The sequence below is a fragment of the Schistocerca americana genome, chromosome 6 (assembly GCF_021461395.2).
Source record: "Schistocerca americana isolate TAMUIC-IGC-003095 chromosome 6, iqSchAmer2.1, whole genome shotgun sequence".
In the NCBI taxonomy this organism is placed as follows: Eukaryota; Metazoa; Arthropoda; class Insecta; order Orthoptera; family Acrididae; genus Schistocerca; species Schistocerca americana.
The window spans coordinates 66,712,580-66,728,491 of NC_060124.1; the positions used below are offsets into that span (position 1 = coordinate 66,712,580).

At 38.5% G+C, this 15,912-nt stretch overlaps 1 protein-coding gene across 5 annotated transcripts in view; it reads right to left on the reverse strand.

The window, feature by feature from the left end:
• The window catches only part of LOC124619710 (rho GTPase-activating protein 17-like), a 323,049-nt gene that overhangs the window by 67,022 nt on the left and 240,115 nt on the right, over positions 1 to 15,912 (reverse strand). For all 5 annotated transcript variants that reach the window (XR_006980113.1, XM_047146270.1, XM_047146271.1 and 2 more), the window contains exon 11: positions 7,458 to 7,537. Coding sequence is in view for 4 of the 5 variants with exons in the window: in XM_047146270.1 (XP_047002226.1) it covers positions 7,458 to 7,537 (80 nt within the window). In the remaining variant the exon portion in view is untranslated. The remainder of the gene's footprint in view (positions 1 to 7,457; positions 7,538 to 15,912) is intronic.

The following is a 15,912-nucleotide window of genomic DNA, read 5'->3' on the forward strand; positions in this document are numbered from 1 at the left end:
CTTTGACAACATCAGCAATTTTCATGTTTATTTGTTTTTCCCAATAAAACAGATTGAGGAATATTGTTTGTGTTTTGTCTCTTCCACTGCAGATACAGCACACACTATCTGAGTTTGAGTGAGGGCAGACATTGATGGCCTCGAAGCTCAGCACGAGCATTTCAGAAACTGTGCAACTTGTCGGGCGTTCAACGAGTGTTGTGGTGAGTGCCTTCAACATAAGGCGAAATCAAGATGAAACCATGTCCACATGTCATGCGGTTAGGCAACCACCCTTCATTATAGATGTCGGACATCGCAGGCTGGGCAGACTGGTAAAACATGACAGCAATGAATTGTGGCAGAACTAACGAGACTTTAACACTGGGTTGAGTGTGAATGTGACTGAACACACAGTTCACCAAACAGTCCTAATGGCGGGCATCCGCAGACGACATCAGCAGCTGTGACTGAATAGGGCATATGATCACTGGCAGTGGACATTGGTGCAGTGGCGGAGCATTGCATGGTTGGTCTGATGAATCCCAATACCTTCTTCATCATGCCAAGGGGAGGGCACAAACCCATCACCTTCCAGGGGAACAGCTCACTGACATCTTTACTGTGGAAGAGAGACAAGCTGGTGGCGGTTCCATTACACTCTGGGGAACATTCACATGGACACCCCTGGGTTCAGTGGAGCTCATGCTAGGTGCCATGATGGCCGAGGAAGACCGTATACTGGTTGCAGACAATGTACACCCTTTCATGATGGTCATGTTTGACCCCCTCCCCTTATGGGAATTAGGTGGTGTGTGTGTGTGTGTGTGTGTGTGTGTGTGTGTGTGTGTGTGTGTGTGCAGTACTGCAAACTCCCTCCAGCGACCTACCCAGGCCTCATTGCTTCCATGCAATGATGCATCGTCCCTGTTATCCACACCAGGGGTGGACATAATGTTCTCGCTGATCAGCATATATGACTACTATGCAATTCACACTGAAATGTTTGGCAGAAGGCTCATAAAACCACTTTTGGACTATTTCCAAACTGTTCTACTCTCGAACAGCATCTGAGAAAAAATAAAACTTAGGTCTTTCCATGTGTGCTCCAACTTATCTTACTTCATCAAAATGGTTGTTTTCCCTATGCATGTTGCAGCCAACAAACCTTATTTGCATTCGGGGAGAAAATATGTGATGGAAATTCTTTGAAAATTTCTAGCAATAATGAAAAACACTTTTGTTTTAATAATTGCCATCTCAACTAACTTATCATACCTATCACACTCTCCTCTTATTTTTCGATAATACAAAATGAGCTGCCCTTCTTTGATCTTTTCCAATGTCCTCCATTAATCCTATCTGGTAATGATCCCACATAGCACAGCAATACTCCAGAAGAAGATGGACAAGCATAGGGTAGGCAGTCTCTTCAGTAGATTTTGTTGCACCTTGTAAGTGTTCTGCTTTCCCCAAACATTTTCTGTGTGAATGCTCCAACTTAATTTTTTCTTAACGATGATTTCTATGTATTTTGTTGAGTCAATGACCTTTAAATTTGTATGATTTATCATGTAACCACAATTTAATGGAATGTTTTTAGTACTCATGTGGAGATGATTACACTTTTAATTGTCCAGGGTCAACAGCCACTTTCCGCTCCATGCAGATACCTTGTGTAAATAATTTTGTGATACATACTGATCATCTGCCGAGTTTACTGGGCAGTAATTGCATCATCATCTGAAAACAATTTTAAGACTCCTCAGATTGTCTCCGAAATTGTTTACACAAATCAGGAACAGAAGAGGGCCTGTAAAACTTATTGGGGGAAGACAACACAAATCACTTTATGACTTCACATCAACTGTAACCTTTCCCAAAGTAAATCTTGAATCTAGTCACACAACTGAGGTGATGCTCCAAACGCCTTCTGTAAATCTATAAATATGGAATCAACTTGAGATACCCTGTTGATAGCATGCATTACTTTGTGTAAATAAGGCATCAGTTGTGTTACAGAAGAACAATATTTTCTGAATCTGTGCTGGCTGTGGCAACAATTTTTTTTTTCCCCCTTTGAGGTATTTCATAATGCTCAAACACATATATGTTCCAAAATCTTACTGCAAATCAATGTCAGTGATATGAGCCTTTTAACTCACTGGACTGCTTCTATTCCCTTTTTGTATGTTGGTATGAACAATGCAACTTTCCAGTCTTTAGGTACAGATCTTTCACAGTCTCTATAGGGCAGCTAAAATGGAGCTATTTCATCAGCACTGGTATACATGAAAAACTTGCCTTTACTGGGTGACTTGAATTGCTTTCAGGGTATCTATTTCTAAATAACTCATGTTGGCAGATGTTCTTGATTCAAATTCTGGAATATTAACATCATCTTTGGTGAAGGAATTATGGAAAATTGTGTTTAGTAACTCCACTTAAATGGCACTATTGATGTTAACATTACAACTGCTGTTGTGCGGTGAAGGTACTGACTGTGCCTTGTCACTGGTGTGTTTTGCATACAACTACATCTACATCCATGCTCCGCAAGCCACCATATGGTGTGTGACAGAGGGTACCTTGTACCACTACAGTCATTTCCATTCCTGTTCCACTCAAAAACAGAGTAAGGGAAAAACAACTGTCTCTGTGTTTCCGAAAAGGCCCTAATCTCTCTAATCTAATCCTCGTGGTCCTTGCGTGAAATGTACATTGGCAGTAGTAGAATTGTTCTGCAGTCAGCCTCAAATGCCAGTTCTCTTAATTTTCTCAATAGTACTCCTTGAAAAGAATGCTTCCCTCCAGGGATTCCCATTTGAGTTCCCGAAGCATCTCTGTAATATCTGCACGTTGTTCAAACCCACCAGTAACCAATCTAGCAGTCCACCTCTGAATTGTTGTGGTGTCTTCCTTCAATATGACCTTGTGCAGATCTCAAACACATGACCACTACTCAACAATGGTTCACACTAGTGTTCTGTATGTGTTCTCCTTTACTGGTGAACTATATTCCATTTCATACTGCTTTGCAACATTACACATAGATATTTAATTGACATGTCTGTATCAAGCAGCTAACTACTAATGCTCTGTTCGAACACTATAGGTTTGCAAAGTTCAGAAAGCCTGGTCCACCGAGGCAAGCTATCAGGGAAGTCCAAAAGACTAGGGAGTGTTGCTGATGGAGTACATTCTGGGACCCAGGAACATCACCAGAGACCATAGATGCCATACAGCTTGCTATCAACTGGAGTCCAAATGCCTCAACATGACAGCTCGGTAAGGACCTAAACGTCCTCCAAGCGACTGTGTGGCAGACGCTGAGATTCACGTTTAATAACCATGCACACCACATCCAGACTATGCATCACAATGACACTGAAGACACTGCTGTTGGTGTTACGATGTGTGCAGACCTGCATCACTCTGTTCAGTGATGAATTCACATTTCACATGTGTGGCAAGGTGAATAGGCACAACTGTCACATTTGGATGGATGAACAGCCAAATATAGTCCAGGATTGGGGATATGACACACTTAAAGGGAATGTGTGGATGGGAGTGACCAAAACAAAGGTATACAGACAGACCTTTCATGTTTGTCGAAAAGACAACAATAGGAACAGTTTACCCAAATGTGCTTCAACAGTACCTGGAACCACAACTGGAAAAGGATAGGATAAAAGACTGTTGTTTTCCAACAAGATGGCACACCTCTGCACTTTGCAATCATCATTCAGGGTTACTTGGAGGAAATATTTTCTTGTAGAGGAATTGCTCGCATATCACTTCAGACTATCGGCTGCCCACTCTCGTGACATGATGCCCTTGGATTTTTTTGATTGAGGTTTTATAAAGTTAAATCTGTACCAGCTAAAGATTAAAAGGGTAAACAAGTTGATAGAGTAAATAACCGATTCAGCAGGGACAATAACAAAAGGAATATTGGCACCAGTGTTTTGTGCACGTAAGATAGATGGCTGCTGTGCACAGATTTGCAGGGTCACTACACTGAAATGTATTGACATGTCCCCCCATGTGCTTGTAATGAAGCTGCAACTTCCATTTTGTGATAAAAATATGTTTCTCCAAACTGTCAAGGGACTTTTGAATCACCCTTTAATTATTGGGCCCTTCTTTGAAACAGTAAGAGAATGAATAGCATGTCCATCCACTATACTCAGGAGCAACCAAACTGGTGGCTAGGAGAAGAATGTCAGTTTTCCACCCCCTCATTGCTCCCTCCTAATGCAACTCCTCATGAGAAGTCTAGATCAACTCACTATTAAATGCATACATCTGTTTCAGCGTCATTTTTACTGCAGCGACCATCCAGACAGAGATGTAATTTTCCCTGCATTTTGTCAGTTCTGTGCAGTTTTCTTGTTTTGAGGTTTTTATTGGCTCATATCCAACGCATATGATGTCAAATAAAGGTAGCCAGATATAAATTTCTTTGTGATGAAAAGGGAGTTGCAGAAGAGATGAAACCATAATACTGGCACTGCAAATTGTAACAGTAATGGCATGTAGGGTAGTACTTTAAAAGAACAGGAATATGAACAGACACAAAGAGACTAGAAACCTGTGATGAAAAGTTAATCAGGAAATATAGTGTGGGAAGAAGGACTGTTAATGATTTAGCGAATTTTCAGAAGAATGTTATTCATCTGATTGTTTTATAATGCATAAACAGTGCCACAACAGAAAATTGTTAGATGGCTTTCAGAAGCCAGGCAGCCAGAAGAATTCTAGAAAGAGTAATATCATTTCTTCAATTAACTGTTCTGATACTGAATTTTCAGCTACATTTCATAGTTATTCACAGTGGGGAAAGCCTTTAAAATCTGTTTCCCTCTCTGCTGTCCCTTTCCTCTACACTAATCAGAATTTATTGATTCATGGTGTAAGAATTATCAGGAGAACACAGTCTGTGCTGGCAAGTTCGTCAATTTTGAGTGCAGGTGAAAGAGGACACGCATTTTGGACTTCATACTGAGATTAAGACTGATATGTAGAGTTAATTATGCTTAACTGTTTATATAATTCCATCTTAAATTTCGTCATAATTTGACAAAATATGCATTAACAGTCTCTCTCACTACATAACAATACCAAACACAATACCTAAAAAAATAGAAATGGAGCTATGAATGCTACTTGTATGACATTATTGTTTGAGAGCAAAGGTTGGTGAGTGTTGGATAAAATATCATTTGCCTGAGGGCTTCCATCTTTGCTTTTCATTACTCAGCTTTTCTTACGCCCAACTTTTGTGAAATTTTCAGAATGTGTGCCTGTCTCCATTAACAGAGTTTGGAATTTGTACATTCATGCACTGTGGGTAGTCATATTATGTACTAAATATTTTGTGTACTGGAATGGGTTATTCCAGTTATGTCAATTCTTTAAATGTTATTTTCTGTTTCAGAAGTTTAATCTTGGTGCTTTGGCACCAGTGGTAGGACACTGGTGGTAGGACACTGATACAATGCATAAAGAACAGCATCTGAGAATTAGAAATAGAATGAGAATGGGGGTACAGGGTGGCAGTGCGTGCAAAAAATGTGGACAGGAAGTTCTTTCTTACTTGCCCCCTCAATCGACCAATTTTGCTGTTCCCTATTAGATATGGATTCAACTGCAAACATAATTTAAAATAAACAGTTCCCACTACCAGCTAGAGATATAGCATTTCATAAATATTTTAACTCACATTCTTATGATGTCTTTGGTACTCTTATGATCTACACTTCACAACACTCTCAATATAAATGGAAAAGCATTATCTTTCATAGCCAGGCAGTCGTCAGGATTTTTCAACATTTGAAGCAGGATGTCCCGGTAGCCTTTCTATAGCACTATGAGAGTAGTATCAAACTGCAAAATTGTTCCTGCGATAATCATCATTTACTCATTTACACACCATGTTGCATAGCCCCATCATGAAGGAGAGCCTTCAAGGATGGTGAGCAACTCTAAGTTCTACATGAAAAGATAGAGGCAGCTATTCACAAATATAGTACAGGGTCATTTACTCATGTGTTTCATACAGGAAAATGTTCATTCTTCACATTTCATTAGTGCATCTGCTATTTTTATTTATTTATTTAACCCTACGTACATCTTTAGAACCACGTTCTTGGTTTTACATGTGAATCTTCCATATAACTCACTATCTGTGCCAGCTGTGTAGTAACTGTATATGTACTTTCTTCATTGTTTTACTTGAACAGCAATAACCTAAAATGTTGTCTAAACAGGTGGGCTGTTTTAACACAACTAATGGTTCAAACAGTTTATGTCATAATTCAGAAAATCTCTCATTCTGTTCGATCTTGACTGACCTGGGATCTAGTTAACTTTCATTGGTACTACCAGAATGACCTACCTTAGTTTATTTAATGCACAAAGGATTTAAACAATACAAACAACTGTGAAATATGGACTGAAATATCTTCTAGGGTGCAGATCATGGGCAACAAAAACTAAAATATGAACAAAAAATAGCTATCATGATTCTATCCAATTCTCGAGCATCCGCTCGTCATGCGATCTAATGACATCCGATGGTACTATCACCAGGATGGGTCTTGCCGCTGTAATTTATTCTTACAATAAAAATTACAATCACTTTATTACGATATGTTTCGTTTGTTTGGTATTTGAGTCTTGATTAATTTTCTTGACTGTTTCATCTGAATATAACCATCATGTTTTCAAACTGATTAAAATCTGATAACTTTTTTACCTGTTATTCTACTATGTGAACAGTGATTGAACTGCTCATTTTCAACCTACTTGGTAAATTAATACCATATCCCATAAACAAACAAAATATTGTACTGGGATCAGTCAAGTAATATTTTTCTGGAGGACACTTTCATCTTCTGTTACCTTTACATAAAAAAATCAGCATAAATGTCTATATATCCATACATACTGGCACTGCATGAGAACTCATAGTAAATTTGTTCGAACACAGTAGGAGTTTGTGCAGTGCTAGGATTCCATGCTATTTCCTACAGTGTTTCATGAAAAATTCAAATTTTAAATTTTAAGCAAAGACATAGCTTATTGTTGTGGCTAACTCATAGTTTCTCAAGTATCCCTTGCACTCGCACTGCACAAGTCAAAGGTCATGTTACTGTATTGAACGCTGCAGCAGCAGTTGGCATCACAGTGATTCTATTCACAGCACTGCTTTCCCTGAAGTACACACCCTTCTCATATGTAACACTGCAACAAGGCCAAAGTGCTGAGGCAGGAGGAGTTAAGGTGAATGGAATTTTTAAACCAGGCTGCTTTTGGAATTGCTTCCCTATAATCAAGTGAGCAGTTTTAAGTTTACACATAAGATGAGCATTTCTGACAACAAGACCGACTTTTCTATCACTTTTACCTTCACATATCACACAACACTGTTATTCACGTATTCCTTTAAATAACAAAAGTAATAAAAAGCTTACCTCCGGGGAAGAAATAATCAGCGTACGTGACCAAGCTATCCACTACACTGCTGTGGATATTGGCCGAGTTCATATTCATTCTGAAAAGAAAAAGGGACAGTAAGATTTATGGTCATAGTAACATGTAATTCTCTACAAAAGTAACTTGGAATATACCGTCACATACAGATTCACACTTATACGAATGGGTATACAAACGCTCCCAAAATTTAATGTTACAAGTACCCTAAAACACCACTAGGTGTTCCTCCATACATCCTTCTTGAATTAGTAGGGCAAAAAGCTGTGAACTGTGTAGTTTGCTTAGGTGTTGCTCACCAAATGGTGAAGCAAGCTTTTGGAGACAATACTTTAGATCCGACACAAACCTACAACTGGTGTAAACATTTGAAAATGGGCAAATGTCAACTGATGACGACAAATGTTCTGGTCAGCCATCACTGGTAACACACTAGAAAATGTTTAGCCAACAATGGATCCGATTCTGCGACATTGTAGTCAAACCATTGCATGCATTAGGAATAAGTTATTGTACATGTGAATCTATTCTGTAACAATATTTCAACATGAGAAGGATTGAAGTGATGTTTTTGCCACACCTGCTTGAAGGTGAACGGAAGCAATATTGAGCTGAAACAGCAGCTTCAAGTTGATCCAAACTTTCTCCCAAAGGTTGTTACTGGTGATGAAAACTGGGTTTATCACTATGATCTTGAAATTAACCAGTCACAATGGCAGAGTCTTCCTGTAAGATTACAGTCAATATATCCAGTACTTCCCCCCCCCCCCCCCCCCCCCACCTTTTTTTTTACCTGTGTCAATTTTTTCTGTTGTTTCTTAATGACTGCTCAAATGTCAAAAATATGCACATCAATATCAATGATTTAGTTTTGGTAGTGAAATAAGAATCCTTAAATTTAGGAGATGAACTGTACGAGCATATGTTGACACAGTCATATTTTCTCTTTTCCATGTAATGACAGCATATGGAAACAGATGACAGCATATCCTTGAGGCACTGCCAAAAACTTACCAGTGCTTTGCTCCAACGCCAGATTTCAGGTGTGTAACATACACAAATGATAGCTGCGAATTTAAAAAAAGGATATCATCACTGAGGGTTTCATCATTATCTTTGATTAACAACTAATTAATTGTAGAATAAATTTTTTCATTACCATCTGTGATCACAAAATTGTTAGGTCCTTAGACTATGAGTTTCAGTCAGAAATGACCACCTTCAGTTCTACAGCAAAACATGTGGGCGGGGGAAACAAATACTTCAAGCAGATTGTCCAAATCTTAAAACAATAAAATAGGCCACAATGAGAAATATTACTGACAAAAATGCGGAAAACACGCACTTCAAAAATGGTAAGGCATAACTGTTTTAAAAACATGTCCTAATGTAATGGAGCCATAGTGGCATTGTCAAAAGATAAACACACCATCACTGCACATATTTGAAATATATGTCTAAAGTAGGCCACATGTAGGCAGAATCATGCTGTTAACAGTACTACTTTTCATAGCAAACTGCTGTACAGTAGCAACACAATGGTGGTGTCGTAAGCTCATCAGATGTCACCACTGTAACTGTACACAGTTATGTCAATTATATAACTGTATGATATGAATAAAAAGAATTATGTGATAGGTAAAGTCTGTAGTTGGCTTACCAGGTGTAAAAATTACAGTGATAAAATGCATTTTTTTCTGAAAATAATGTCATGCACCCTTCCAATAAGGTAAAGAAATGAATAACAAACAGCACGTAAATGCACACTCATCCAGAAACTAGAACCAATAAGGAACGAATGAAGAACATTCCAATGAAATTTCACGTCAAAATGTCCAGGCAAATGAATAAGTGTTTCAGAAAATCTAATATTAAATGCGGCTTTCAAGTTAAAACCACCCTGAAACTGAGAGTAAAACACAAACTGAAAAGGGTGTATGATAAATTTGATGGTTCTGAAGATACAGGATTCATTGTCACAACTTGACAAATATTATATCGGCCAAACCAGCCTCTCTCTTAATGCAAGGTTTAAGGTGCATTCACAACCACGGAACAAAACTGCTTTGGGATTACACTTATCAGAAATTGGTCACACTACAGAGAAAACTGTGAATAGTATGTGTATTCTCCATGTGGTGTAAAAAGGCCGTGCTCTCAACTTGTTAAAAGAGCTTGAAATTTATAAAGTGGAAGGACAAGAGCCATCAAAAGTGCTCAATGGGCAGAGCGATTTTGTACCCAATGCATACTTTGCTTTGTTTGACAATGTTCTACTTTAATCACTCAATGTCTATCTCAAATATATATTGCCTTTGCCTTTACCTGGTATAGACATCTATACATATTTACTTTGTTTCTTTACTTTGAGCATATTACTCATGTTTTCTTGACCCTTCTCTGTTTATATATTTCATTAATCAGTCACATTGAGTGGTACAGTGTTTTATCATTCTTTTCTCGGAAAGGCATGTCGCAGGATATGAGTGGATTTCTGGCAGTTAAGTCAATCTGACCACTTCTCGCCTATGTGGCATTCTGGCGGTCATGGCAACACAGGATGCTGATTACTTACTACAGTGTGTGGTTTCATCCATTTGGCTTATTTTCCTATTTATTTCATTATTTTTATATTATTCTGTTAACTCCATAAGCTTGTTCTTACGAACGTCATTCTACTTTTATTTAAAATTTGCCACAAGAGTGCATCAGTATTATTGTCACTTAATTATTTTCTCTTTAAAAATCTAACTTTAGTTGTGTTTTTAATTTTTGCATCAATTACTGTAATGACTTACACACCTGGTAAACTCATTATAGGCTTTACCTATGACATAAACATGTACGCCTACAGTAGCAACATCTGACGAGCTTATGACACAAACATTTTGTGGCTACTGTACAGCAGTTTGTTACAAACACCAACACTGTTAACAAGATGACTCCATCTCGCTGTGGCTAGTTTAGACCATATTTTAAATATGTGCAACAACGCTAAGCTGATTTTGTGTTTATCTTATGATGATTCCATGAAGGCTCCATTATATTACGGCATGTTATTAAAACACATGCCTCGTCATATTTAAAGCAATGTTTACCACATGTATGTTGGTAACACTTTTGATTATGGCCTCTTTCATTGTTTTAAGATGTAGACAATGCATTTAAAGTATTTCTGTTTTTCCTATGTTTTGTTGCAAATTTGAAGATGGCCACTGTTGACTAAAATCCGGTAGTCTAAGGATCTAATAATTTAGTGATCACAGATGGGAAGTAAAGAAATTTATTCTATATTTTCTGGATCACTGTTATATTCGCAGCCATGTCACAGCTTGTGGAAATAATTAATCTTCGTACAAAAGCATCTGTGTAATTTTATTTAATATCAGACATATTGTTTCTTAATCTCTCTCATTTGTGCTCTGCAATTACTGTAAGCTGCACCTGCTAAGACATCAATCGTAACTATTGACCGACTGAGCTTAATCCATATAATACTGTATAAAATAACATTTGTAAGAAAAAGTATCAAGGGGTTAGAAACTACTGGCTTTTAAAGGATTATGAAATGTAAAGGATGAATTTCATTACCATTGCCACATTTGCAATTAAAAGTTATTTTTGTTCTTACTTGGGTAGAAATTTCTTTATTTTTTGAGATCATTACTCCTAATACCTTCCCCCAAGAACCATAGACCTTGCCGTTGGTGGGGAGGCTTGCATGCCTCAGCAATACAGATAACCATACCGTAGTTGCAACCACAACGGAGGGGTATCTGTTGAGAGGCCAGACAAACGTGTGGTTCCTGAAGAGGGGCAGCAGCCTTTTCAGTAGTTGCAGGGGCAACAGTCTGGATGATTGACTGATCTGGCCTTGTAACACTAACAGGGTGTATACGGGGACAAGGAAAAAAAATTCCCGGATTATTCCCGGATTTCTCCCGGATATCCCGTTTAAAAAATATGCTTTTTCCCGGGCGAAAATACACTTTTTCTGTGCTAAATGACAGTAGGTTTTCCATAGATTTTCCCTCAGAACTGTAAAACTTATCAATCCTTTGAATGGTTAACGTTTTATACAATCACGTAGAACTTAACGGAAAAAAAAGACGGGGCAGAGAAGTTTTGGAGAGACTTTTGATTAAAAAAAGGAGAGAAGTTTTGGAAAGACCTTTGATTTGCAGCAACATATACGCTGCATATTTTCGTATTACGAAAGTATAAATTCGAATTGTACCAAACACAGTGCGTTAGTTTCCGGAGCGTTGAAACTGAGGTTGCGATGTCCTTTTGTAAGCGAGTCATATCTCAAGCCACGAGATCTCGCCAGCCGATGACAGCAGCTATTCAAAGCATAGGACACCTGTTATAGTCAACCAATAGCAAGATCACTGGTTACATAGCGCGAACACGCAAGAGGAAAAGTTAACGGTTTACATTAATGTACACAGTACCGTATATCTACAAGAAAAGCTAAGCTTTCACATATAATTTTGGTCTCTAAGATTAACACGCCACAACAGAAGCTAAGCTTTCACATGTAATATTGATTTTTTTCGCGCGTGTTATACTTTAAGATGCATCACACAAATGGGCCGGTAAATTTAAAATTCTGACGTAAATGTCTCGGCTCGAAATTCTTGTAAGTGGCTGGTCCTCAAACTGTTCAGTTTCGAACGCTCTGTGATTTAGATATCCATCCCACTTTCTCACACGTAGCAAAATTCATGTTGCATAAAAAGAAATTATCTTTGAAAGTAACACTTTTCTAACCACCGTTCACAATACTATCCGGAGACTGTTAGAAATAGGTTCGATTTACCAGTTGCCAGAGAACGCCAGGAAACAGGCATTATTGTGCCTGTGCAACTGTAGTGGTGCAGGAAGCCCGCATGTTCGTGTGTATAAAGCACTAACAGAGCTTACATTACACCATAAAAGAAACAGAGCATCAGAGGATACTCCAAAGAGCATTGGAATTTCGTAAGCCACACTAAAATGCATAATTCGGCTTGAAGTGCAAATTGGCTTTTTCCAGTTCACAATGAAGTAGGTCCCATCTGATATTAAGCTTTTCAGTGTGGTTTTTGGGATTTAAATTTTCTTGGAGTACCAGTACTCTGCGATCTCATTTTAGGTTCTTTATTATGGCATAATGCCATATGGCATAATGCCATAATGCCATATGGCAGAAGATAATAACGTGCACTTGAAATTCAGCGAACAGTTGGAACTAGGCAATACTGTAGAATGAAACACTTCGTTTCAAACAAAATGATTGCCTCAGCGGAAAGATTAATAAAGCCAAATTCTTTAGCAAACTGGCAAAAATGACTTCACTGTTCTGCAAGGCGATTAATGCTTGACTGCTACTAACTTGGAAATAAAATAAAATCAGAAAACAAATTAATAATATATTTTTGCCCTCCATAATTATGTGAATGTATTTTAATTCACTTGATAGCTCCCGGCCACAGAAATCCGTTTGTTTTCACATGACGTGGGAGCTGTACACAAAGAGAAGCTGCGAAATCACTTAACGTAAACACGGGTCACGTGGAGATAAACCTCCTCCCCACTACAACCCAGACAACTCTGTGCAAGCATCAATCTGGCAGCTAGAGCGCGGGAGAAAATTTTTTCTCGTTTGCATCTGGCTGCTTAGGCCGGTATTACACTATCAAATTTCTTTGTCAAAGATTTGATCAAAGATGTGATCCAATATTCCGTCCAATATATTTGACAAAGATCTTTGACGTAGCGCTACAAGGGGTATTACACTGTCATCAAATTTTTCGTCAAAGTTCAAGATGGCTGACAACAACTTGTTATTAACCGCAGCAGTTCTACGTACTCCAATTGCATTGTGTGCACATGCGGAAAAGAAGTGGGGGGAGAAAATGGAACCATACGTACGAGGTTGACAGTCTTAAAAGTCCTGGGATTACAACTTGATAATAAATTCAGTTGGGAGGAGCACACCACAGAACTGCAGAAACGCCTTAACAAATCTGTATTTGCAATTCGAGTGTTAGCAGACATAGGCAACATGAAAATGAAAAAGCTTGCATACTTTCATTCCATAATGTCATATGGGATAATATTTTGGGGTAAATCTTGAAGTCAAACAAAAGTTTTCAAGGTCCAAAAGCGTGTAATACGTATTATTTGTGGAGTAAATTCACGGACCTCCTGCAGAAACCTCTTCAAAGAACTGGGTACTTCAGATTCTTGCAGTGGTACTGGGGGAAAATAAGAAAGAAAATGAAACTGTTGGCGGGCCAGAAGTACAGTGAGACTGTCGTTTGGACGTACGAGATTTGCAGGTTAGCTTTTTTTGTTTTGTATTTCATGCCTAGATACTTCCGTAGAGATATTGTTGCATGTGGATCATTATATGTAATGATTATTACAATACATGCAACGATATGTTTGTACAGTTATCTAGGCATGAGAAACAAACAAAAAAAAGCTATAACTCTCGTAGGCCCAAATGACAGAGTCTCACTATACTTCCGGCTCGCAGGTTAACTACTGCCTCGCAGTATATTTACTTCTAAATAAAATTTGTCGTAAATAATATATCTCTTTTTCCAACAAACAACTCAGTTCATACATACAATACCAGGAACAAAAATGATCTGCACAAGGACTTAAAAGCACTTACTTCAGTTCAAAAAGGGGTCCACTACTCAGGAACACTCATCTTCAATAATTTGCCAGGAAACATAAAAAATTTAGTTAGAAATAAAGATCAGTTTAAAAGGAGCCTGAAAGACTTACTACTGGCCAACTCCTTCTACTCCATTGGCGAAATTTTTAAAAGAAACAAATGATGTATTGTATTTATTCATACTACTAGTATTTTTATTTCAGCTTAAAAAAAAATCGACATGTTCCACATCCACGACGATCTCCTCAGCACGGATCTATGGAACGAAAAACTAATCTAATCTGGGTGAAGCCGTGAGTTTTACGACGACACGATAAAAGCATTCAACAAAACTTGTTACATGAGCTTACAGTGGAAGACGTCAAGTCGTACATCAATTACTTAAGAATGGATGAGCATACATTTCTGTATGTGCTCAATGAAGTGTATCCTCATATCACAAAGCACAATTTTCACTTAAGAACTGCTACATCTTCAGAAGACAGGCTCACTATGACACTTCGATTCCTTGGTACAGGAGAGGGTTATGTTAGGTTAGGTTAGGTCAGTTTAGGTCTCCAATCTTCTTAATCTATTTTTGTATTCAGGGTGCCTCACGTTGTAATGCGCCTCATCAGCTTCAGACATCTCTATTAATTCTGTAGTTGTCGGCACACACCAATAGTATTTACAGGCAATGGTTATAAAAACACTACAGACGACAGAACGCTGCAGCGATGCTAGCGCTCCGCGTGGTAACATATCGCATTGCAGTGAACAGAAGACAAGCGATTTCTTTGATCAAATATACGGCCTCGGCCTAGATTTGATCAAATATTGGACGACATTTGTCAAAGATCCCTATTACACTATCAAATATCTTCGACAAAGATATTGGACAAAGATATTGGACAAAGAAATTTGATAGTGTAATACCGGCCTTACCGATACAACTAACAGCCAAACTTCAAGTAGTGGGAGAAGGTACTGCTTATACGTGAGTCAAATGCGCTTGCGCAACAGACCGCTGGCAATTGGTCAAAAGAACCTAACGTGAACAGTTGTGACATCATGCTCATAGCAAGCAGTTTATTGTTACGAAGAATTACAGTCTGCGCCCTACGGCCGTTGAAATATTTTTGCTATTTGCAGACGCCTGTGCGTGCACGGTGTTTTCTTGTTGTAAATTGCTCATTTCCTTTGCCACTAAAGTTTTATTTTTTTCCCTCTTGTTTATATTTTATTGCTGCAGTATCATTCTCCAGCAGCAGGATACAATAACATTCTTTGCTAGAGAATCAATTCTGCAGTCAAAATTGCAAAAAATTAACTGAAAGCTAAAACAATGAAAAATTCCCGGAATTCCGAAAAATTCCCGGGTTTTTCTCGGTTTTCTCCTGGATAAAAAAATTCCCGGGTTTTTCCCGGATTTCCCGGTTGTCCCGGGTCGTATACACCCTGACTAACCAAAACGGCCTTGCTGTGCTGGTACTGCGAAGGGCTGAAAGCAAGGGGAAACTACAGCCGTAATTTTTCCCGAGGGCATGCAGCTTTACTGAATGGTTAAATGATGATGGCGTGCTCTTGGGTAAAATATTCCGGAGGTAAAATAGTTCCCCATTTGGATCTCCGGGCGGGGACTACTCAGGAGGACGTCCTTATGTCGTTATCAGGAGAAAGAAAACTGGCGTTCTACGGATCGGAGCATGGAATGTCAGATCCCTTAAATCGGGCAGGTAGGTTAGAAAATTTAAAAATGGAAATGGATAGGTTAAAGTTAGATA